At 51.3% G+C, this 24,436-nt stretch overlaps 1 protein-coding gene across 1 annotated transcript in view; it reads right to left on the bottom strand.

Annotated features, from left to right (window-relative positions):
* The window catches only part of LOC105484707 (calcium voltage-gated channel subunit alpha1 S), a 74,839-nt gene extending 51,856 nt beyond the window's left edge, over window positions 1–22,983 (bottom strand). The window contains exons 1-5 of the mRNA XM_011746558.2: window positions 22,739–22,983; window positions 20,761–20,866; window positions 3,957–4,096; window positions 1,790–1,932; window positions 1,459–1,611 (exon numbers count right to left, since the gene is read on the bottom strand). Of these exons, the coding sequence (XP_011744860.2) occupies window positions 1,459–1,611; window positions 1,790–1,932; window positions 3,957–4,096; window positions 20,761–20,866; window positions 22,739–22,890 (694 nt within the window). The 5' untranslated portion in view covers window positions 22,891–22,983. The remainder of the gene's footprint in view (window positions 1–1,458; window positions 1,612–1,789; window positions 1,933–3,956; window positions 4,097–20,760; window positions 20,867–22,738) is intronic.
* Window positions 22,984–24,436: the final 1,453 nt, after the last annotated feature.

Here is a 24,436-nt window from a genome sequence, read left to right on the forward strand (position 1 = left end):
AGGACACTGATGGTTCTGAGGGGGCCTTGACCCCATGAAGTCAGAAGCCCTGATCTGAGAGGGGCTTTTGAGCACTGCTGCTCAGCATTCCTCAAGATGTCATGAGAACACCACTGAGACCTCCAAATTTGGGTTGAAGATGTGATGAAAGGTCCCCTCCTATCCATCCTGATAATGCCTATTATAGGGTGTAGATTGTGGTGGTGATGGGAAGAGGCTGAGATGGGAGGGGTCTAGGAATATAACCCCTGAAAGCTGGACCAGAGTTTACTCTTGTGAGTTGGGTTTGGGACTGGTGTTGACTGTCTCTTTGTTGTCAGTGGTCATGAGGAGGTGAGTAGAGTTTCCTGAGACACTGAAGGTCAAGGAGAGTTATTCTGGTGAGTTCAATGCCAGGACTCATGGAGGAGGCTAAGTCCCATCGAGCTGCTGGCAGGGTAGAGCAGCCAGTCTCAGAGCGGGACCCCATACTTTTTCAGGGTGTTGGCCTGACCAAAACGATTTTCAAAGTAGTGCTAAGATGTTAGTTGCCCATCTGTCTCTCATTCTCTCAACAATGTAGACTGGAATTTTCCAGTGGCTGCATGAGGTGTGATGTGGCAGCACGCGCACACAGAAGTTGATGTGAGAGTCCAGCAGCCTCTATCAAGTCAGGCATTGAAGAGATTTACAAAAAGTGTAAAACAGCGTCACCACTCTTCTCACCAAATATTGCTGGTTTTGGAAAATCTAGTTATTTTTTATTATAAATGTACTATTTGTGTTCTCATGTCATGGGTTTCTTACTGTTCTTTAAAAGTGAATTAATAAATTAATATTGTGACATGTTCCTTGGTTTTCATTTCTCATACCATGAATATCAACAGATCAAAACCTATATAAACAAAAGCTCTCTGAGGTCCTCAGTAATTTATAAGAGAGAAAAGGGGTCCTGAGGCCAAAAAGTTTGAGAACTGCTGGTTCAGCTCAAGAATATCTGGGCTTCAATGTAGGTTATTTCTGGAAACTCAACAAATGACTGCCTTTGGCTCTTGGGCGTTTTTTCTGAGGTCCCATTCAGACCCTATTCTGGGTGCCTGCTCTGAGGGGCAGCTCAGACTAAAGCTAAAACTATGTGACAGGAAAAGTACACATAGAAATTCAAGCTTGTCCCATGCCTGTGTCTCCATCTACCACTGGCTCAGAGAACCTGGAATATACCACATTGCATGTGGAGTAGGGGGTAAGGGTTTTTCAGAACAAGCTGTGGCCCAGGCCCCTGCTCACTTTCTTGGCTCACTGACCCCAGTAGAGCTGTCCTTCCTCCAAGTCCCCCCTATCCCGGAAAAGCCCATTCCCAAGGTCAACAGATGTGGGTGGCAATGGCCAAGCCCTGGGCTCCTTCACCAGCTAGGGTGGCTCCCCCTTCTGAGCCGTCCTAGGCCCTGTCCCACAGTCCCACTTTCCCTGGAAGCTCACCTGTGCCAGTGAAGTAGCAGGTCTTGTGCATCTTGCCCTTGAAGAGCTCCAGCCCGATGATGGCATAGATGATGACCATAAAGAGGACCAGCAGGGCGATGTGGAAGAGGGGGAGCATGGCCTTGAAGATGGAGTTCAGGACCACCTGCAGGCCTGCAGAGGCAGCCAGGGAGGGGAAAAGAGGAGTCACCTCCACTTGGTCTCACGGCCCTCCCTCCCTATAAATCCTGGGAAGCCTCTGAGATGTCAAGGTAGGAAGGGGACCCAGAACTGGGGACAAGGGAACAGGAAGGGAGAGGAGAAAGGGGTCTGCAGGGACACTGCCACCCACTAGGCACCCCCGACACCAGCCGGAGGGGTCTGAGCACTCGGAAGGCTCTGAGGGCCTTGACATCCAAGCCGGCTCCTTTGCTGCTCATTGGGGCTGTGTTGCTTTGGATGACGTTAACCTGTTCCAGAATCACGGTGAAGACCCTAGAACGGAGAAGAGGGAGAGAAGGGGTCCAGGGGTTGGAAAAGCCACTGCCCCAGTGGTCTGGGGCCCTGTGTCCTGTCCATGCTCGAGCACCTGTGGAAAGGCCTAGGGGAGAGACGGCAAATATGGTTCATCAACTAACAAATGATCTGATCATGCTTACCTGGGGAATTTCACTTAAAAGGATTCTGACATCAAGTTCATACTCAGGGAAAAGAGTGGTGCTCCACTTGTGAGGTCTACTTTGCATGCTCAACGGGGTTGAGGTATGTGTGCCACAGGTGTAGTCCCTGGCCCTAGGGCTGAGCACCCCCTACATGGGCTGGAGGTTACCTGTATCACACTCAGTGGTGACCCAGAGAAGAAACTCCATAGCAAGTTCTCCCTGCACGCTTTTCCTCCTGGCTGCACTTTTTGATAATGCCCTTTATTTTCTTTCCTACTAGCCTCCTCTTCCTCTCTTAATTTACTCAAATTTCCATTATCCTTTGAAGTCTACCTCAAATTCCTTTGCCTCCGAATCCTTCTAACGGCAGAACTCCCTGGGACACATTGCATATGAAACAACAATGCGCTGTGAGGTTTTGCTTTCTGCACTCTATTATTCTGTACGCACTTGTCTTGGCTTCTAACCAGGGCAGTTTGTAAAGGCAGAGGCCGATTCACAGAATTCTTCAGAATTCTTCTATTTTCCCCGTTGAGCCAAAAGTAGCACTGGATGGCTAGCAGGTAACCAACACCATCCTTTCAGAACTAAAGGACAGCATTCTGGTTAAGCATGCAGGCTCTGGAACCGAGACTGCTTTGGCTTGAATCCCAGCCCTGCCACCAGCTAGCTGTGTGACCTTGGGCAAGTTGCTTGACTTTTCTGTTCTTTAGCTTCCTTATTCATAAAATGAGGGAAAACAGGATTGTGGTGAGAATTAAATGAGACGGTGCATGTAGGCACATATTAAGTACTTGATAAATGCTATTGTTATCATTACGTGGTAGTTACGGTAATGCTATGGGTAGAGTTATGTTCCCTCTAAATTCATATGCTGAAGCCCTAACCCCTAGCATGTCAGAATGTGGTTGTATTTGGAGACAGGGTCTTTAAAGAGGTGGTGAAGATGAAATGAGGTTGTTAGGGTGGGCCCTCATCCAGTTTTCCTGGTGTCCTTATAAGAAGAGGAACTCTGGACACACAAGGAGACACCAAGGATGCGCATGCACAGAGGAGAGACCGTGTGAACCCAAACCTGCCGGCATCTTGACCTTGAATTTCCAGGCTCCAGAACTGTGAGAAATAGATTGCTGTTGTTTCAGCTTCCCAATCTGTGGAATGTTATTATGGCAGCCCTAGCAAACTAATACAGTTAATAAATGTCCGTTTTGTGAACCCGAATAACAGGTACTCGATACAGGTCCATGGAATAAACTAATAAATGACAGAGGGTGAGAAACTAATGAACATCCAGAAACTGCTGGCCAGTGGAACCTTCCATATCATTTCCAAATTTGCGTGATGTGAGGAGGATAATGGAATTTATAGCATCTAGCCAGGGAAGGAGACTGTGACCTGCGGGCAGGGTCAGGAGCAATGACCCACTCTCCACAGCATGGACAACACCCTTGCCAGGCCAGCCTCTAACAGAGGCTGCTCCACGCAGTGGTTAGCACAACGCTGGAGTCCCGCCCCACCTCTAAGAGGCTGGTGGTGGTGGCCGCTGGAGTCCCGCCCCACCTCTAAGAGGCTGGTGGTGGTGGCCGCTGGAGTCCCGCCCCACCTCTAAGAGGCTGGTGGTGGTGGCCGCTGGAGTCCCGCCCCACCTCTAAGATGCTGGTGGTGGTGGCCCCTGGAGTCCCGCCCCATCTAAGAGGCTGGTGGTGGTGGCCGCTGGAGTCCCGCCCCACCTCTAAGATGCTGGTGGTGGTGGCCGCTGGAGTCCCGCCCCACCTCTAAGAGGCTGGTGGTGGTGGCAGTGGGCACAGAGTCCCCAGTGAGGGTCTGACCTCCAGTCTCCCCATACCCAGCTCTCACCCCAGGAAGACAATGGTGAAGTCCAGCACATTCCAGCCGCTGCGCAGGTAAGCATCCTGGTGGAATAAGAAGCCGTAGGCAATGATCTTCATGGCGGCTTCAATCGAGAAGACGATGAGGAAGAAATACTCCAGCTTCTCCTGTGGGAGCAAACGTGGTCCCCAGCATGCGTCTGCGCTCTCCGAGCTCACCCTTGCTCTCTTCCCTGCAGCCACGCTGGGTTCCCTGCTGTTGCTCAGGCATGCCTCAGGACATTCGCACCTACTGATGGAATGCCCACCCACCTCCACACCTACACGCCCCCGCACTGCCACTCCCTCACTTTCCACAGGTCTTTACTCAAAATTCCTTCACCGAGGCCTTTTCTGGCCACCAAGTGTAATGCGAGCTATCTCCAGCATTTCATGTTCCTCTGCTCTGCTTAATTTGGTCTTCTTAGCACTTACTCTTAGCTTAAATACCATATCTATATATATTATATATATGAAATCTTGTTCATTATCTATCTTCCCCACTAGAATATAAACTCCATGAAGCATGCGGATTTTTGCCCTTTTTTTTTTTTTTTTTTTTCATTACTCGACTTCCAGAGATGAGAATGGGTTGAATACATGAAGGATCTGAGGCACCCAAAATGAAAGTCCCCAGGTGGTTTTTCTGGTTTTGGCACCTTTCTTCTCCCACCGTGCAGGAGATGGATGGTAGGAGATGGGAGTGGATTGCTCAGAACTCCAGATGCCTTCCCTTGCTGGGCAGTGTTGCTCTTTAATTCATTTTCCTTTAAGGTTCCCTGCCCGCCCCACCTGCCCTCACATTGGCTCCCTTTAGGCAGCTCCTTAAAGGGCGTGACCCTATTACATAGGGTGAGTGGAGTGTGGGGTACACTGTGTGTGGGGAGCACAGGTAAGAGGCTGAGGTTTCAGCTCAGCCCCACTCTGCAGAAGGCCCAGCCGACACTCCAGGCCCTGACCCTGTAGCCTGATCCTCTATGTTACTCTATCCTTAGCCCTGTCACCCTCCGCCCTCTTCTGGGCCCAGGTGAGAGCTATTTCTAACTGAGGAAGCAGGTCTCTCTTGTTGGGACTCCAGGCTGAAACTGCTGTCCTTGCAGCCATCTGAACCCTGGCTTGGCAGCTTCTAAGAGCTCTGGCCTCCAGGCCTCCCCAGATAAGCACAGCCTCCCGAGGCGGTACTGACCCAGCCTGCAGCCTAGGCCAGGCTGCAGCACGGCACAGCTCCAGGAGGTGTGTGTATATATATACACGGATCTATCCTGATTGGTGCTCCCTGGAGTTACACAACAAGGGGGTCTGTACCCCCACAACCCAGCCCCCATTAGTCTCCAACACTCACACCCTTGGAAGCGTCTCCTGGGAGCAGGGGCCCTCCCCATCAGCACACTGCGGAGGCGTCACTCATATTCACAGTTCCTTTACGGAGGAGCCAGACTGGGGAATGGGGCACTCCATTAATGATATGGAGGATAATGTAATTTTACTTCCAAGTGAGTAGGTGTGGGAGGCAAGGGAAGAGGCCCTCACATGGCTCATTATTGTGGTTAGGGCTCCAGAATCCTCCAAACTTGTCATTCAGAGAATTTTCCTGAAAGCATGATTTTCCCCTTCCACATAGAAGGGAAAACTGCAGCATACATGGACTAGATTTGCTATTCTTAATTTTGCCCTTCATTCCTTCTATCAATTTGTGACCCCAAAGCTTTCCCCTTCTTCCAGAAAATGGTAATATGATAATTAAAATGCAAAGCCATGCAGTTCTGTGAAAGGGCCTGTTGATGGAGACTGTGCTTGGCACTTGCGGGGAATCATGGAGCAGCCACTCCATGGAGGGGAGCTGCAAAGGGAGGTCTGGGCACCCTCCCTGGCAGGAAGAGTGGGCTGGGCCAACTACAGAGGGATCTCCCGGGAATTGGGTGGGTGGTCTCCCTCCTCTGCAGGATAGGTTTCCTGGGAGTCAGGCACACCACTAAGGGAAGAGTGTAAGGGAGGAGAGTGAAGTCAAGGCAGCATTTACAATTTCAGGTTGCTGCAGTCCCAGGGGGATAGACAGAAGTGGGGTTGAGGCAAGGAAAAGCAGGACCTGAAATAGTTGCAGTGCTCACAGGCTGGGCGGCCAGCCATGAACACCAGAGAACTGCCTGCACCTGCCACTGCCTGTCTGGCTCAGCCTGGCTCAGAGAGAGCTTGTCGGGGGCTGTGGGCTTCAGATGAGGTCACTCAGTTTCCTCAGCCTGTTAGCTCCAAGGCCTGCCTCTTTCCACCATACTCCCTCCAGCCCAACTCTGAAGTGCCTGGAAGTAAAACTCAGTACCATACAATCCTTGTGTGTGCACACAGCGTGAGCCCTCGTTCCGGAGGAGAGGGAAAAGGGATGTGTCCACTCTTGCATCATAGGAACAGTGTCATCAGTGTCACACTGGGTTGGCTGACAGCCTCTGCAGCCTGGGCCCAGTCTTCCATGGAAGAATGAGGGATAGTCATTCCACAGATATTTATTAAGCTCTCGACTGGATGCCCTGGGTAAGACCTGGCTGTCTCCTCAAGATCAAAGTCATCAACCTTCCTAAAACATCCTAATTTCCTGTGACAACCCCCAGAGCCCACCATGGGCAGGTGGGAGACAGGAGATACGTGGTGTGATGGTTCTCACCAGCTCTGCTGCTTTGGGCAAGTTCCTAAGCTTCTGTGAACCTCAGTTTCCTCATTTGTAAAACTGAGATAATGAGAGCTGCCTTGAAGGGTCATGGTGAGGATTAAATGGCACCTTGTGAGTAAGTGGCTACCCCTGCCTGGCATGCACCAAATGCTGAATACATCACAGCTATTCTTATGAGACACCTGGGCCCTTGGTGAAGGTCTGTTTTCTGCCTACATTGTGTTCTGTTGGTTTCCATTATGTTCTATTGGTTTTCACAGAGCTGTTGTTTGATGTCACGGCTGTGGGTGGTCACCAGGGCTTGGCTCTGACCCACCTCACACTCCATATGTTTGAAATGAAACTCCTCCTACTGATAAACCTGCTCTTTCTCATGTGTCCCTGTCTCAGCCAAAGGCACTCAGTGGCCCAAGCCAGAAACCCCCAGGGTCTTTCTGGACTCCTCCTCCCTCTTGCTCTCCCTGGGTCCCAGTGTCCAGCAGGTCCAGGCCATTCCAGCCCTACCATCTCCAGAATCCAGCTCCTCCTCTTCAACTGCTCCTGCCCTTGCTTGCTCTCCCCTGCCTGCAGTGGTCCACCGCCATCCACATCTCCTCCCCTGGGCCCTTCTCCATATAGATCCTGCCACTGCCTTGCTTGCAAGTCTGCAATGGCTCCACAACACTTACCAGAAAATCCAAATGCGTTCCCGTGGCATGCAAAGTCCTCCATAACATGACCCCTGCTGATCCCTCTGGCCTCACCACCAGCCTGCTGGCCACCCCGTCGATCATGTGGAATGACTTTCAGGTCCCCTAGCTCTCTAGCTGCCCCAGCCTCCACCTTTGCTCATCCCGGCCCCTCTGCCTAGAGTGTCCCCAAGGCCCACTGCCCAAGTAGACCTCCTGCCTCTTACAACCCTTTGACCCCCCACAGGGAGCACCAGCCCTGTGTCCTCACTGTCCCTTATAATCCTGTGCTGCTCTTTGCTGCCTTCTGACAGACTGCGGCCTCCTTGAGGCCACGTCATCCTCACATGTGTTCCTAACTGTGGAGATTTTCCATGGCTTCTCTGTTCCAAGAACAGGAGAGAGGTGACATTCCGCCATCAGCAATAGCATTTGGGCTTGGGGGCCAGGGTCACTCTCCAAAGAAGGCTTCTTAGAGTTGCTGTTGGTGGTGGATGAGGGGAGGTTTTATGGTTGAGAAGGCCCCACCAACTGGTGATTCTGATGCCCTTCCCCCAGGGGCGTATGGTCCCCCGACAGAGATGAAAGTATTTCGGGCTCAGGGCTTCTGCCCTTGCTGTTCTCTCTGTCTGGAATACTCTTCCCCAGATATCCGCATGACTCACTTACTTCTTCCTTGCATGTCCCAACTTGAAGGTCACTTTGTCACTGAGACCTTCCTGGCTCTCACCCCCTGACTGTCTATCTTCTTAGCCTGATTCATTTTTCTTTTTAGCTGTTGTCAAAACTTGACTCGTTATATATTTGTTAATTTATTTGACCCATCTCTCCTGACCTGAATATAACATCGCTGAGAGCAGGGACTCAGCTTTGTTCACTGCTGTGTCAACTACATCTGGAACAGTGCCTGAAAGTGCTGTGATGGAATGAATGAACCAGTGTCCCGGGGCACTGCTGCGAGAGGTGCAGGCTGTGGGCAGGTGCAGCTGCACACCGTCACTATCACTCTGAAATGAGGTCAGTGTAGGCATTGAGTAAGCATTTGGAAAATTCTATGGCAATCTGCAGCCACTTCCACACATATGGGTGGACTATAGACCATTCTGGATTTGTCAAAGTCACATGGCGAATCCCAGCTGGCACACACTGTGGAGGGGTCCCACACAGTAAGACCATGTATCAGGCCATGATGGAGTAGAAATTAAAAATGACCAACTGTGGTCTTTCCCTACAGATCATCTGAGAAGCCCTGCCCCAGAATGCATCATCCTGCCCAGCACACAGTAGGCCCTCAAGCTATGTTTGTTGAATAAATGAACAATGGAAAGTCACAATCTCTGCTCACCTTCAAACCAGGTGCAGCCTTGGGATCTGTATTCCTAAGAAGAGACACTGGACCTCAGGTCCTGATCCCAGAGCAGGAGAGCAGTGGCTGTCCCTGACCCCCTGATCTCTGAGCTCAGGGGAGGACAGTGAGCCCGCCTGACTTTGTGACGTGAGAGCTCCCTTACCTCAGCCCCCAACAAGGGCCTTTATTACTAAATGTCCCCTTCAAGGGAATTCTCATCCTTCCATAGATAAGCCTCTAACTGGTGCTCCCTGGAGCCACACTTAGCTGGAGGTTGTCCTGGTGTGTGACCCCTGATGCACAGGCCTTGCACCTGCTCCCAGGGGCACTGGAGCCAGGCACTCCCAGAGTCTTGGGCTGAAAACAGCAGGGCTGGGACCGCACATCCCCTCACCCTCCCACTGCCTCTATTTTCAGGCTGAGTCTGCTATCTCCAAGGGTCAGCCAGTCCTGAATGCTTCTTCTCCCCTGGCCTGCATGGGGCTTTGTGGGAAGATGATGAGAACTAGTTGGGCTTCCCTCCAAAGGGATCTGCCCAGTGCCAGTGTCCCTATCTGGGACCACAGAGGCAGCAGCTACCACACCTTCTTCCCCTGCAATCCTACCCCTGGCACAGTGGCCTGGTCAGGACTCCAGGCTCCCGGGCTCCCCATGTGCCCCGCTGGAGGGTTCTGGGATCTACAGAGCCCACTGAAAGGACCTTACTCGGCTGGCCTGGGGAGGGGCTGGCAGAGGCAGCAAAGTGTCTGCAGTTGAAGGGATCCCTGGGAAGGTGCACTGCCACCACATGACTGCCTGTCACCTGGGCCTGAAAGTCTCCTTCCTTAGGGTCAAGACAGAGTGATCTGCTCAGGCACAAATCTCACTGGAGCAGGGAGGCACTGGACTCATATTTATTGTTAACTCTTTAAGGCATATGTGCTACAAGGAGACAAGGTAGATTTGACTGAAGAGGAGGACGCCCAGGGTGCTTGCAGGGAGCTCAGGCTGGGGCGGAGGACAGACATCCTCAAATGTCCACTCCCTCTTAGGGACCTTACAGGAAGCTCTCCACACAGCCTTGGCAGGTGCTATCAGAAGACAGTTTTACAATATTCATGATTGCTTTCCTCCTAGATTCCCCCATTTTCTTGTTCCCTTAAGCTGACAGCGGGGCTGGGCCCCCTTGCCTCAGGACTGGTTTGTGGCAGCGCCCAGGCTTTTGTCTTCCAAAGCCTGAAAATCACTGCAACATTGGGAGGTCTCAGGGGTAGAGCTCACAGTTTGAAGGTGTAGCAGGATCTGGGAGGAGGCACTGGGGCCCCCAGGAAAGAGGACTCAGCCTCAATTCCTGCCTTAAGAAGGGTGCAGAGGACCTATGACCCTGTCACCTGCGCACTGCCTGAGACCCAGGGCCTAGGCACATTCCCCAGGTAGGTGGATAACTGAAGGCGCCAGAATAGCTGCAGTGATCCCTCTCCATCCTAGAGGGATATGCGCTCAGGATCCATGGAAAGTTGGTTCTCAGGAAAAAATAAGTCATTTCTTGCACACCTCAGTTGTCACAGAGGTTTGGTCCGGCTGTGCTGTTTTTCCTGTTTCACAGAGGAGGGAAGTGAGACTTAGAGGGGAATGAGGTGCCTACCAGAGGCGAGGAGGCCCTGCCTGCCGTGACTGAAGTAACAGAGTTTCTGGTAGGCTGGCCTGAAGTGCTGGCCTCTATGGCCACGCCGCACACTGGATGTCCAGGGCCCTGATGTCTCCACAACCACCTCATTCTCCAGGTTTGGCAGATGACACGTTGAAGAGTGAGGGAAGTGGCTATGTTTAGTCCAATGAACGCTCACCTAAATAGATGTAACTGGAATGGGTCTCCCTTGCCATCCTACCTCCATCTCAGGGGTCTCATTTCCCTCTTCCAGTTCCCTCTTCACTTCCCTGTATAGCACTTCCCTCACCAGGCAACCAGGCTCCCTCAGGTCTGGGCAGACCAGACACACCAGGGCTGACTAGACAGAGGGACAATGGGGCCGAGGGTCCCAGGAGGGCTCCGTATGTTCAGGGTGAAGGGGGCTGGGAGAAGAAAGGAGACCAGTGCTGTCTTGGGTAATGAGGATAATAATAGCTAAGCATTAGTAAGCACCCATGTACGCGCCAGGCCCTATTCTGGCCACATGCATACATTTAATACTCACCGAAACCTTATAAGGCAAGTACTTTTTTTTTTTTTTTGCCTTTTCAAGTTTTTATTTGTATACATTTTTGTCTTAAAAAGAAAAGTAGGGCTGGGTGAGGTGGCTCACACGTATAATCCCAACACTTTGGGAGGCCGAGATGGGTGGATCACGAGGCCAGGAGTTCAAGACCACCTTGGCCAACATAATGAAACTCTGTCTCTACTAAAAGTACAAAAAATTAGCCTGGCTTGGTGGCGGGCGCCTGTAACCCCAGCTACTTGGGAGGCTGAGGCAGGAGAATTGCTTGAACCCAGGAGGCGGAGGTTGCAGTGAGCCAAGATCACACTATTTCACTCCAGCCCGGCAACAGTGCGAGACTCCATCTCCAGAAAAAAAAAAAAAAAAAAAAATCATTATCACAGATTACAAAGGGCTAAAGCAAGAATAGAAGAATGAATGACTCTCTTTAGCCTGGAAAGCGGATACTCTCAATAGTATTAATGTTGTAATACAAGCTCATTCAAGCGTTTTACATTTCTTCTTTTATGTCCTTTTAAATGTGATATCCTAGCATATAGTAAAGATCATGTACTATGAGTATCAGACGGAAATTTCTCCACAAAGCCAGATAAGTTTTCCTCTCCAGTGAGAAATAGGCTATAATAAGTTCTTAAAAATTCTTGTCTTCTCTTCCGTGGCAGAAGAGGGAGAGGCTGGGGGCTGGGGAAAATCCAGGGACGTTCTACACTGGAGGTACTCTGGGGTTCCATCCAGGAGGGTGTCAGATAACCCAGATCACTCTACTTAGGCTTTTGGCAAAAAACAGCCCTCACCCTCCATCTACTAGTCATCTTCCCTGCCCCTCCTCCTCGCTTCAGGGCCTTCTGAGCTCTATCTTTTGTAAAATCAATCATCAGGAAAGGGGGAAAAAAGAGCTAGGATGGAACAAAAGTAAAACGTTTAGCAACGTTGACACAGGGACTCGGCACCTCTACCTGAGCCACAGGGGTCCCGGCTGGAGCAGGGCTAGGTGGCCCTCGTCTACTGGTAATGCATCTGCTCCCAGGTGCAGAAGAGGATGAGAGAGACCTGCACCTTTCAGGGCTGAGGCACACAGACCTTCTGATGTCTGACGCCCAAAGGTTGTGCTGGCATGGAGCAACCTTGGGAGCGTGCAGGATGAACAGGGGGATCTGGGCTGGCTGCTGCTTTGTGTCTCAGGTCTTGGAGTCCCATGGGAAGATGGTGGGTGTGAGGTGGCCAGCCCCGATGACCCTTGCCATGACAGCTACATTGGTTCTCAATTCAAGCGTCTTCAGAAAGTGAAGATGTAAACTACTCTTTGCAACATTAACTCCTAACAAGTCCAAAAAGAAGAAGAAGAAGGCCGGGCGCGGTGGCTCAAGCCTGTAATCCCAGCACTTTGGGAGGCCGAGACGGGCGGATCACGAGGTCAGGAGATCGAAACCATCCTGGCTAACACGGTGAAACCCCGTCTCTATTAAGAAATACAAAAAACTAGCCGGGGGAGGTGGCGGGCCCCTGTAGTCCCAGCTACTCGGGAGGCTGAGGCAGGAGAATGGCGTGAACCCAGGAGGCGGAGCTTGCAGTGAGCTGAGATCCGGCCACTGCACTCCAGCCTGGGCGACAGAGCGAGACTCCGTCTCAAAAAAAAAAAAAAAAAAAAAAAAAAAAGAAGAAGAAGAAAAGAAAAAGCATCCCCCTCCTCCACCAGCCTATGTTGAGATGAAGCCCCCACCTCTCTGCCCCAAAGAGGCTTCCTCTTTCAAGGGTGTGTGTGAAGAAGACGGTAGCCCCCTGGCCTTGGAGTAAACTCTAGATAAGAACAGTCTTTCCCCACACCCCAAGGCTTCTTTGTGCCTCTGAGCCCAGCAGAGGACGAACACTGAGGTTTCTACGGTGCTGGATACAGCACAGGGCGGCGTGACCTGAAGAAAAGAAAGTGGGAGGAGGGGGTCCTGGAGTCCAGTGCTTGGTGTAGTGTGGGGCAGGCTCCAGACTGAGCAGGGAAAGGCCTCGGATCCCAGTGTCACAGCAGAGGCCAGACGCTCCACCTTGGGTCAAGGCGAATAGATCACAGGAACTGAGATGGGCTTCCCACATACAACCACTAGGAGGGCAAAGGCAGGGAAGGGTACAGGCCGAAAACGAGGTGCCCAAGGTAAGGGGCAGGCCCTCGCCAGCCTGGGATACTATCTCCTACTCTCAACCCTTGGGCCCAACGGAGGAACCAGTTGAAAAGGAGGGTCCAACACATTTCCATCAGCAAGCAACAGGACCACAAACTCCTCCGTGTTGCCCAGCTCCCACTGAGTGCGGACACGCAGTCATACCCACACCCAACACGCGTCCTGGTCTGTGCGGGGCAGTCCATCATCATCCTCCCTAGCTTCTGACGACAGCTAACTAAGGTAGGTACTCTTATCCCCATTTTACAGATGAGGAAGCCAAAGCACAGAGGGATTAATTTCTCCAGGATCACATAGCTACCAAGAGGCAGAGCCATGATATTTACAGTTTGATTCCATACTCTGTGGTCTCAACCACCATGCCAGGCACGGGGAAGAGAGAGAAAGAGCATGCCTGGGACATCTGGGTACATTTGGTAGATCCTGCCCTCAGTCCATCCCAGGTCTGTCTTTTGCACCCCAAGGCTTGGGTTCAGCATGACTTCAGCTGTGCGCTGTTAGTGCTGGGAGGTCAGAGAAGGAAGGGAATGAACATTTATTGAGCAACTCCTGTGTGCAAGGTCAAACACGAGGTTGTTGCACTCATGGATGTAACAGTCCTGAAAAGAAAGATATTGTGGACCAACCTGACCAACATGGTGAAACCCTGTCTCTACTAAAAACAAAAAAAATTAGCTGGGTGTGGTGGTGTGTGCCTATAATTCCAGCTACTCGGGAGGCTGAGGCAGGAGAATTGCTTGAACCCTGGAAGTGGAGGTTGCAGTGAGCTGAGGTCGCACCACTGCACTCTAGCCTGGGCGACAGAGTGAGACTTGGTCTAAAAAAAAAAAAGAAAGAAAGAAAGATATTGTCGTCCTCTGTTCACAGATGAGGTAATGGAGGTTCAGAGAGTTTAGGAAGCTGTGGACCAAAGTCTAGATTGGAGGCAGGTTGGTTTGACTTGAGAGCCTGTCCTTTCTTGCGACTCCCGGGCAGCTAGCACAGCTTGGGCAAAGGCTTTCCTCCAAGGCTTCTGTTGTTCAGCTCTTACAACGTCTGCAGCCCCTGTGCCTGGTGTGAAGGGGCATGGATTGGGATGGGCGGGGAGGGGGAAGCTAAGTGCCCTGAAAGGGGACCTAAGTTCTTGCAGTGGTGGGAGGGCAGGCTCCCGGGTGGGTCTAAAATCCAGGCTTTCATTCATTTCCACAGACCCTTTTTGAGCACCATTACTTCTCTGTACAGTGGCCCAGGCTCAAACAACCCTGTGCTCTGCAGGTGCTGGATCTCTGAGGGGTGAGGCCAGAGCTGCGGTCCTTCTGAGGCCCCAGCCTCCCCAGATGGCGAGTGGAATGGGCTGCTGGCCACAAGAGTTGGCAAGCGCATTCCAGACCCTATAAAAAGACAAACGCCCTGGCTGCCAGAGGCTTAGGCTCCAGCCTCGTGAAGGACACTGCGGCAACTTGAACCCCAGGAATGCGACAGGGGCCTGGTGGAGCCAGCTGATGCCTGAGGGGTGGGCAGCTGCCCTACAGTCCAGGAGGGGCCAAAGGGGCAGCCATCTTGCCCAGCCTGCGGGCCCTGCCCTGCCCTGCCCTCAAGGACAGCAGGCACCATCTACTTAAGGAAAATCTAAATTATCCGGAACTTGGAAATAAAGCAAAGAAAGGATGCCATATCTTTGTAATATCATGTTGGAGCATTTTATAACAGGCCTGGCCAAGGATTATTTAATTATCCAGGTCAGGGTTTCTCAACCTCAGCCCTAATGATATTTTGGTCTGGATACTTCTTTGCTGGTGGGAGAGGGGCCTGTCCTGTGCATTGCAGGGCCCCTGCCTCTACCCCACGAGAAGCTAGTAGGACACATCTCTGCCCCTGCCCCTCCCCTTCACAATTCCAGTTGTTGCCAAATATCCTCTGGGGCAGAACTACTTCCCCTCCCCAATCCCTTGAAAACCACTGACTAGGAGGGAATGTAACTTTGGTTAGCCCTCACTCTTCTGTCCTCTAGAGATACAAATGAATTCTGCCTGATAGGAAGATAATCCCAATGGTTAGAGTTTTATTGCCCTGTAGGACATTAACCAGCTTGGTATCTAACCTAGAATTCCTATTCCATCATTCTTTCTCCAGTATCATAACTTCTGCTCCTCCAACTCCCTTTAACCCAGCTCCACACGCCTGCCTGTTCTCTTCTGAGTTGAACTAATCTTTGGTATGTGTTCCTTCGATATTTTACTTACAGTTGTGTTTTCACTTTTTGAACATCATACTTTGACGTAGGACTGCTTTGAGGGTGAAATGAGATAATGTAGCAAAAGCAATCAGTTTCTCATGTCTGCCCAACAATTAGTAAGTCTGATGATTGTTTTTGCTTTTCCACATTGGTCCCCTCAGCCTGGCCTAGGCTGGAGTGGTAACCCTGCCCAATAAAGGATGTAGGCCTGCCCATAAAGCCACCTGGGCATGCGCAGTGATCTAACCTCTCTGCGCTGCAGTTTACTCCTCTGTACAAATGAGAAAAATAAAAGTACCTGCCTCATGGCATTCAGTGTGATAACACATATAAGGCATTAGAACAGTGACTGACAATATACAAGTAATCGACAAATATTGAATGTCATTGTTGCTGCTGCTGCTGCTGATTTGCTGGAGGACTAGGGAGGGGTGACCAGGAAAGCCACTAAGAAAAATTAGAGGTTTCAAGGAGAGAAGACACAGAGTTAAAGAGAAATCAGGGACAGACGATGGGCGGGGTGAAGAGGAGTTCTTTACCTGAAATAATCTTTTGTCATAACTGTTGGGAGTTAGACCCTTTGAATCTAGAACAATCTGGGGGTCTCTGTGACTACAGGCATTTTGGCTGGTGAGCCTGCTCTGTGGGACCTGCATGATCAAAATTCCTTCTGTTGATAGATAAAGCACTAAAACTGAGAAGGTCTTCACTCATCCAGTTACTTCTTAAGTATACTTCTTAAATATACAATATCATCCCCATTTTATAAAGGAGGAAACTGAGGGAACAGAAAGGTTACATAACTTGTCGAAGATCACACAGCTAGTACGTGAGTGGGCCTGGGCTCAAAAGCAGGTTCTAGCTCCAGAACCCATTTTTATAACCACCATGCCATAATGGGCTGATTTCAGAGCCCGGTGCCACTGTAACATCTCACAGTTGGCCAGGACCTCAGCATCCTGGATGCCCCTCTTGCCACCCTCTGACCTGCTGCATATTCATTCCCAGGACTCCTTGCTCTCTCTGGACTTCAGTTTCCTCTTCTGTTCAGGGAGGATCCTGGGCTTTCCCACTGACACAGAGCAGGCAGAGTCAGAAGGGCACCCCTAGCCCCAGGAAACCCGGGCCCCAAGTCTATTACCCTCAGCCAACGCTGGCAGAAGGGATATGGAGGGACATTGCCAAGGGAGCCCATTCCCACAGACAGCAGTCATACCCCCAACCCTGCTCACACACAAGGCAACTGAGGGGAGCCTTTCTCGCCCACAACCATCCCTGCCCCTGACCCACCCAGCCAGTCTGGCATGTGCCAAAGTGAGGAAACCTCTGTCATAAAATGCTTGGACCTACAAATCCAATTGCCTGTCAGTGGACACAGGCACCTGTATCTCCACACATCTGAAGTTGAACTCACCACCTTCCTCTTCCCCACCCCCACCTGCAGTCTTGGTAAGTGATACAGAGTCTTGGTAAGTAACAGAGCCATCTGCTCTGTTCCCTTCTGAACCCCAAGTGTCATCCTCCCCCTCCCCTACACTTCCATCCCCACATCCAGTCCTCACCATGGATTCCATCTGGCAGGTCTTTCTTAAGGCCACCTCACAGCCATCTTTACCATCACCAGTGCCTTGGCCCAGCCTCCCCTGTTGCCTGCTTGGATGACTTCCCTGGGCTCCCTGCCCCCTTCCCTGCTTTCCATCCCACCCCATGTCACCCCAATCCATGCTCCACGTGGGGCCTGATTTTTCTAAATCCCCACTTGACCTCTCCGTCTCTTGCCTGCAGCCCTTTGCCCATGTGGCTTCCTCTGCCCAGAGTCCCCTTTCCCTCTTGGCCTTCTACAACGCGCTCTTTCACAGCCAGACTACATAATGGGGGGCCCAATATAAGTGAAAATGTGGGCCCCCATGTTCAAACAGTAGGAAATAAGTGCTGATGAAGGTACTAAATATAAAGCTTTTCCTTTTTTTTCCAGCCCCTTTCTCAACCTACGGTGGTGTCTTTTGATTGCTGTTCGGCGTTGTGTGGGGCAAGTGCAGACTGTCACAAGCACCTCCTCCTAGTCTTCTCCCTCCACCCTCACTATCCCACAGCCCAACATCCTGTGCCTTGGCCAGAGGTGGAGGTGTGGAGCTAGGCATCTCCCCTTCACTCAGACCCGCCACCTCAGCCCATAGTGGACATCCGGCACCCAAGGGTGTTGCAATCTCTGCTTCCTTGGAGACAATAAGTACCTAGAATGGGGGAGGGTCTTGGAGGCTCAACCTCATAGGGTCGTTTACTGAATGGACTGCATCACTGTCAGCCCAGGGTAGAGACAACCAGAGCCATGTCCTTCCCTGAGACACGGCCCTTTCCATTCTCCCACTTGGGCCTCTGCCAAGTGGCCCAGGACTCCAGAGGGCAAAACATCAAGCTGAGAGCCCCTCCTTAGAGGCAGGGAGATGGCAGAAGTCAGGACCTCGTGTAAGCCAAGGCTCCAAGCTTGAGGTGCATGTGCCATTGTCCCAATGTACTTCACTTACAAATCATAAATTCAAAGATAAAATTAATTAAAATTTCAATACGTTGACCACAGAGCATTCAACCCCAAATGTGGGGCCCTTCTGAGTGGGGGTCCTCTGGGACTGCATAGGTTGTACACATGGGAGCTGTCCCTGTCCTCAGCCTTTAGGTCTCAGGTTAAACATCCCATCCTTTGGGAGGACTTCCTGATCTCAAGACTAGCTTAGGTTCTCTGCCAATATGCTACCAAAATGTTCCCAAACCTTGAACCTTTCCCATTTCATTTTAACTACTTGTTTAATTTGTTTTATCATATTTACTTGTTTAATCCAGGTAATGAAGCTCTGTGAAGATGGGAACTGTGCCTATTTGGTTCACAGTGATATCCCCAGTATGTGCCAGGGATATGATAGGCACTAAAGAAACATTCGTTAAATGAATGAGAAAGTTCATGAACAGTTAATCCTTAGGCCTCCTTTCTTGAAAGCTATGGGTTATTCTAAATGACTGGAAAGACCCCAACCCTTCTCAGATACCTACAAAGCAGCCAATAGGGTAAGAGAGAGAGTACCTGCTGCCCCTTTCTACTCTGACTCCTCTCATCTCCCTCTTGTTGGGTTTTGTGGACATGAACAGTGAGGAGCCCTGAGCTCGAAGCTGGCTAAGCGACTTTGGGTATCACCGACTTTCTCTGGGCTTCACAATTAAGTGGTCAGATTAGGAGTCCTCCCTGAATATTCATTTCCCATACAGCTCTGACATGCCAAGTGGCATTTTCCGCTTTGGAAACATTTTTTATTAGGTTTCCGACTTCCAGGGAACTCATAATCCTGTCTCTATGAACTCTAGGCCTAACCCAAGGTTTTGCAACTCCAGCCCACAAACTAAAGAAAAACACACACAGGACTACATGAAACAGTTAAGGCAGCCATTTTGTTTCAAGATGGAAGATGATATAACCTCTAAGATGTAATTTTTTTTTTTTTTTTTTTTTTTTTGAGACAGGGTCTCACTCTGTCGCTCGGGCTAGAGTGCAGTGGCATGATCCTGGCTCACTGCAGCCTCGACCTCCCGGGCTCAAGCAATCTTCCCACTTCAGCCTCCCAAGTAGATGGGACTATAGGTATGCACCACCAGGCCCGGCTAATTTAACTTTTGTAGAGACGGGAGTCTCTCTATGTTGCCCAAGCTGGTCTCGAACTCCTGGATGCAAGCGATCTTCACGTCTCAGCCTCCCAAAGTGCTGGGATTACAGGTGTGAGTCACTGCATCCAGCAGAGGTGTAATTTAATATCCTCCAAGGTGGGGCAGAGTTTTTTGCAAAAGTAGTCAATGTCGTAAGGAACTGAGGCCCAAAAATATGAAATCGTGAAGGGTGGGGTAGACCCAGAGCTCTCCCTGCATTCAGAAACATGGAGACTAAGCCTATGGTGTAGAATGCCCAGACTTTACGAAATGCCTTCCTTGCCAGCAAAGGTAGCATTGCCCTGCCAACATTTAATCCCACTCTCCTTCCACACTCGGGAGCTCAGAGTGTTTTCTCCTCATAGCAAGCACACATTTAGAATCCCAGCTTCCCATCGGCTCAAGATAGATTCCCATGGAAACCAGCATAAGGGAAAGGCAGAGATGTGTCAGGCCCTGGACACATGCTAATATACCTCCTCCCTCCCAGGCCCTGCAGTTTCAGTGCAGGAAAAAAAAAGTCCCGTTGAAAAAGGTGGTTCCATTGTCCTGTCCCCTAGGGAGCCTGAGGCCACTGTTTCTAAGAGGGCTTCCCCTAGAAGTCTTTCTGCTGTCACCCACCACCTTGGCAACACAGCCTGTACAAGAGCAGATTCTGGCCAGGCGTGGTGACTCACGCCTATAATCACAGCACTTTGGGAGGCCGCGGCGGGCGGATCACCCGAGGTCAGGAGTTCGAGGCCAGCCTGGCCAACAAGGCAAAACCCAATCTCTACTAAAAATACAAAAATCATCTGGGCATGGTGGCAGGCGCCTGTAATCCCAGCTACTTGGGAGGCTGAGGCAGGAGAATCACTTGAACCCGGGAGGTGGAGGTTGCAGTGAGCCAAGATTGCACAGCCTGGGCAACAGAGTGAGACCCTGTCTCAAAAAAAAAAAAAAAAAAAAAAATTGCAGGTTCTAAAGTCAGAGAGACCAAGCTGGAGGCCCTACCACAAGACTTAGATGTGGGGTGACCCTGGGCAATGTACCTAAACTCTCTGAATATCAGTCTCCTTGTCTTTTAAATGGGTCTAATAATGTTACTTACCCCACAGGAGTAGTTATGGGGATTAAATAATACAATAATGTAAAATATTTAGCTCAAATCCTGGCATTTAATAAGTACTTACTAAATGCTAACCATTTTTATTATAAATTAACTATTGGGTAAGTAAGTCCTTGAAGCTATCTAGGCCTCAATTTCCTCATCCATAAAACAGAATCAGGTGGGGAGGAGGTAGGACAGCCTAATTTTTGAATATCCCTTCCAGCCCCGGCATTTTATGGTTCCAGGTATGTGTTACCGATGAAGGGGTGAAGAGAAAGTGGTATTGTAGAACTCTAAAACATGTTCTTGCTTCAGATTCCTGGATAAAACTCTCCCATGAAGGCAAACTTAGTGGACACAAGTTTCTTATGAATTACATCTAGGGAAGGGAAATTAGCATTCAACCTCTGTGGTTCACTAGCTGACCTTACGAAGCCTCAGTTTCCACATCTATCAAATGGAACCACTTTATGAGGTGGTTGTGAAGATTAAATGAGTTTACTCTCATCCGGTATTAGCACAGTGCCCGGGACCGATGACTGTGTGCTCAGTGCTGGCTGACAATGTCACAGAATCTAGAATAAGCACGTTGACCCTGGAAACCTGTTGAGCCACTCAGCCAGCCCTGCAGGTGGGTGGGGATGCAGGGAGTTAAACCACCAGCACCATCCCCCAGAACAGAGTCCACCAAGGGGGCCTCCCCAAGCCTGGGGCTGCAGGCCAGCAGGAAGGGGGATGGAAGAGCCAATCTTACCAGGCCGAGGTTCAGAGAGTTGTTGTCATCTTCTGGCATGGGCAGGTACACGGCCAAGGCCACACAGTTGGCAAAGATGGTAAGCAAGATGATCGTCTCGAAGGGCCTGGAGCCAGGGTTAAGGAGAGCCCTTGGGCCACAGGGGCATGGGACTTACAGGGTTAAGGGGAAGAGGGCGCTGAGGGTCAGTTTGGACTGTGACTCTGATGCCAGGCAGGTGGACAAGCTGTTGGACACTCACCCACGATGCTCCTTCCCTGAGCACCTGCAGGATACAGTGAGGACCAGGTTCCTGCCTTGACAACTGGCTCCCTTTCCTCGGGAACAAGTCGCTTTCACATAGACTCGTTGGAATGGTAAAGGTCTGGTCCCTGGCTAAGGGCTACTCAGCTTTAAGGCCTAGGGGGTCTTCACACCGCTCCACTCTCAGTGCCTGTCTACGCCCTTGCCTCCTCCCAGGGAGCCATGACTTTCCCAGATTCTGGCCAATCCACAGAGGCTCACCCAGAGAAATGGCACGGGAGGGTAAGGGTTGATGCGGGGTAAGGCTGAGAACTCACCGAGCAGGACTGGGAATGAGGGATGGAGAGATGAACGATGAATTTCCAGAGCCATGTGTGCATGCTGGTGTGCTCGTGCTCACACCCATCACACCTCGCCCCTCCCAGACACACCCACCCACAGCCATTTCTAGAGGGTACCCCAGGTCCATGGCTTTCTTGACTTTCTGACCCATTAGGCAGCAAGTGTGGAAAGAGCTAGAGAAAGCAAGGGAGGAAGCGAGGCAGTTGTTTGGGGGCGGATGGGGAGGCATATTATGTAGATGGGCTTGACAGAAAAATCCCATTCTCTTCCCAGTAACCTCCAGTGTTTGAGAAAAGAGGAGGGCCACAGGGGCAGGGGGCTACAAGAGGGGAAGGTGCAGAGGAGCAGAGGATGGAGGAGAGGGAGAACCCATGGAGTAAACCTGTTTGCAGAAGAGAGGCAAGGAGGGAGGGCCTAGGAGGGTTCGATGTGGGTGATTCACCGACTGGCCAAGGGCAGGTGAAGGGAACAAGGCTGACACTGACCCCAAGATATCTCTACTTGCCCCACGTTTGTCTTGTCCTTCTAGTTATCCCTCATTCTCCTTCCTTCTAGGGAACAGTTGGTAGGAGCCCAGCCTTCCAGAACCCTTCAGAAATATTTCAAATATGCCCGACCCTCGCTCTCAGAACCCACTTGACACAGCCCTCCCCTTCTCTCTGTCACTCCTTCCTCCCTTCCCCAGATAACCCGGATATTTTCAGCATTCTTCCCCCCAGAGCAAATGCAAACACAGCATGAGATTCGAAGTCTCTGTCCCCAGGGTGGCACGTCTGAGCTAGAACACCCAGGCTTGCTTGGCCTGTGTCTTGGAGCCACTCAGACCAGGTGTCTTTCAGACCCATTTTTTCCCTTGGCTCTGTCCTCAGCTGGGATCTGCCCCCAGAGGGGTCACCCCCCACCCAACCCAAACAAGGGGGAGTTTTCTCAAAGAGGCCATTGAACCTTTTATTGGTTCCTATCCTATTCTGAAATGAGGCTGGTGCTTCAAAAACCTAGTGGCACCCCATGATAATGTGGATTTGGGCACACCTGGGAACAGTCCCCATGAAGCAGGCCCCACCCATAGGTGGTCAGTAGGCATCTCTGGTTGTCACCCAGGACTTGGGTGGCCTGCTCAGGCCCAGGAAGCCCCACCAAGTCCTCCTCCTCTTCCTCCTCCTCTTCCTGTTCCTCCTCCCCCCTCCTCCTTCTCTCCCTCCTCTTCCTCCTCCTCCTCTCCTGCGCAGCTGAGGGCTCCTTCCCCTAGCCTCACTCAATTCTGTGAGTTCACCCCAGGTCTAAGTCCCAGGCCTCCCTGGCCCTCCTGTAGGAAGTATGTGCTCTGTGATCACCCCTGAATCCCTCCCCCATGATGCATGCTCCCCCCCACGGCCTGGGCCCTGAAGGATACTTCCATTCTACGATGCTGATGCAGGCCTTCCTCAGGGGGTTCTCCAGGGTCAGGCAGAACAAGGCCCGGGGTGGCCTTGGCAGAATCTCAGGAACCGGCTTCTTGGGCTGTTTCTTCCTCAGGCCTTCATCCTGGGGTGAGGACGGCTCCATGGCTTCCCTGGGAATCTGGCTCCCCCTCCCCAGTGCCCTCTCTTCCCTGCGTCCCCAATGCCCCCCGCCTTGAGGACTGGGCTGGCTGAGGCTGTCGGCTGAGCCTGCCCTGCTGAGCCAGCCGGGGGGCGGGGGCAGCAGTGGGGGCAGGAGGATTACTCTCCCCACTCCCAGCAAGTAAAATTAGCCTCCACTCGGCTCCCCACTGCCGGGCCTGAGCTCCTGAGGCCAGACAGCTGTCATTCCATCCAGTCCAGCCAGTGGCTTCCCAATCTGTCCCCTGAGGAGGGTGGGGGATGGGGAGAAGAACTTACACACAGGCCTGGGATGGGGCAGGGGCAGTGGGAGAGGGAGACAGGATGGAAGGTTTCAAGCCTGCGGCAACAGAGATCAGGAAGCGGTAGCCTTGGATATGGAACCTCAAACGGCAGAGTGGCCCCCTCATGCCAAAATTAGGTTTCCCCTCCTCAGCCCCATGACATTGTCTGGAGAAGGCACTGGGCAGCCTAAGTCAGGACAGCTCCACAGCACCCTCTACCTAGCTCAGTATTTGCACCATCAGCCAAGACTCCCCAAACATACCCTCAACCCACCCCCCAAGCAATCCCATGTCAGGGAAACAGTAAACCCCTCTCCAGTGGGCTGGAAGACTCCCAGAACATCCCTGAGTGTACACACCTCTGGCATAGCACCTGCCTCACTGTGGAGCATCTGCTGTGTATCTTTCTTCCTCACCTCCTCCCACCCCTACAGGTGTAAAGGTTGTGTGCTTTATCTCTGGGACTCTGGCCCCTTCTCTGCACAGTCCCCACATATACTATGCTCCCTGTAAATGATCACTGAGGCCAGGCGTGGTGGCTCATGCCTGTAATCCCAACACTTTGGGAGGCTGAGGTGGGCAAATGGCTAGAGCTCAGGAGTTCAAGACCAGCCGGGGCAAGTGGTGAAACTCTGTCTCTACAAAAAATACAAAAATTAGCAGGGTGTGGTGGTGTGTGTTTGTAGTCCCAACTAGTAAGGAGGCCAAGATGAGAGGATCAGTTGAGTCTGGGAGGTTGAGGCTGCAATGAGCCAAGATCGGGCCACTGTACTCCAGCCTGGGTGACAGAATGAGACAGAGTGAGACTTTGTCTCAAAAAGAAAAGTTCATTGAGGTCAGCCGCGGTGGCGCATGCCTGTAATCCCAGCACTTTGGGAAGCCAAGGTGGGCAGATTACTTGAGGTCAGGAATTCCAGACCAGCATGGCCAACATGGTGAAACCTGAACTCTACTAAAAATACCAAAAATTAGTGGGCGTGGTGGTGTGCACCTGTAATCCCAGCTACTCTGGAGGCCAAGGCAGGAGAATTGCTCAAACCCAGGAGGCAGAGGTTGCAGTGAGCAGGCATAGAATCACTGCACTCCAGCCTGGGCAACAGAGCAAAACCTGTCTCAAAAATAAAAATTAAAATTAAAATTAAAATTAAAATTAAAAAAAAAAATTCATTGAATGCCTGAGCTAACACTGAACCTTAAATGCGCTAACAGCGAATCCCACATACCCTT

Source organism: Macaca nemestrina, chromosome 1, assembly GCF_043159975.1.
Source record: "Macaca nemestrina isolate mMacNem1 chromosome 1, mMacNem.hap1, whole genome shotgun sequence".
Taxonomy (NCBI): domain Eukaryota; kingdom Metazoa; phylum Chordata; class Mammalia; order Primates; family Cercopithecidae; genus Macaca; species Macaca nemestrina.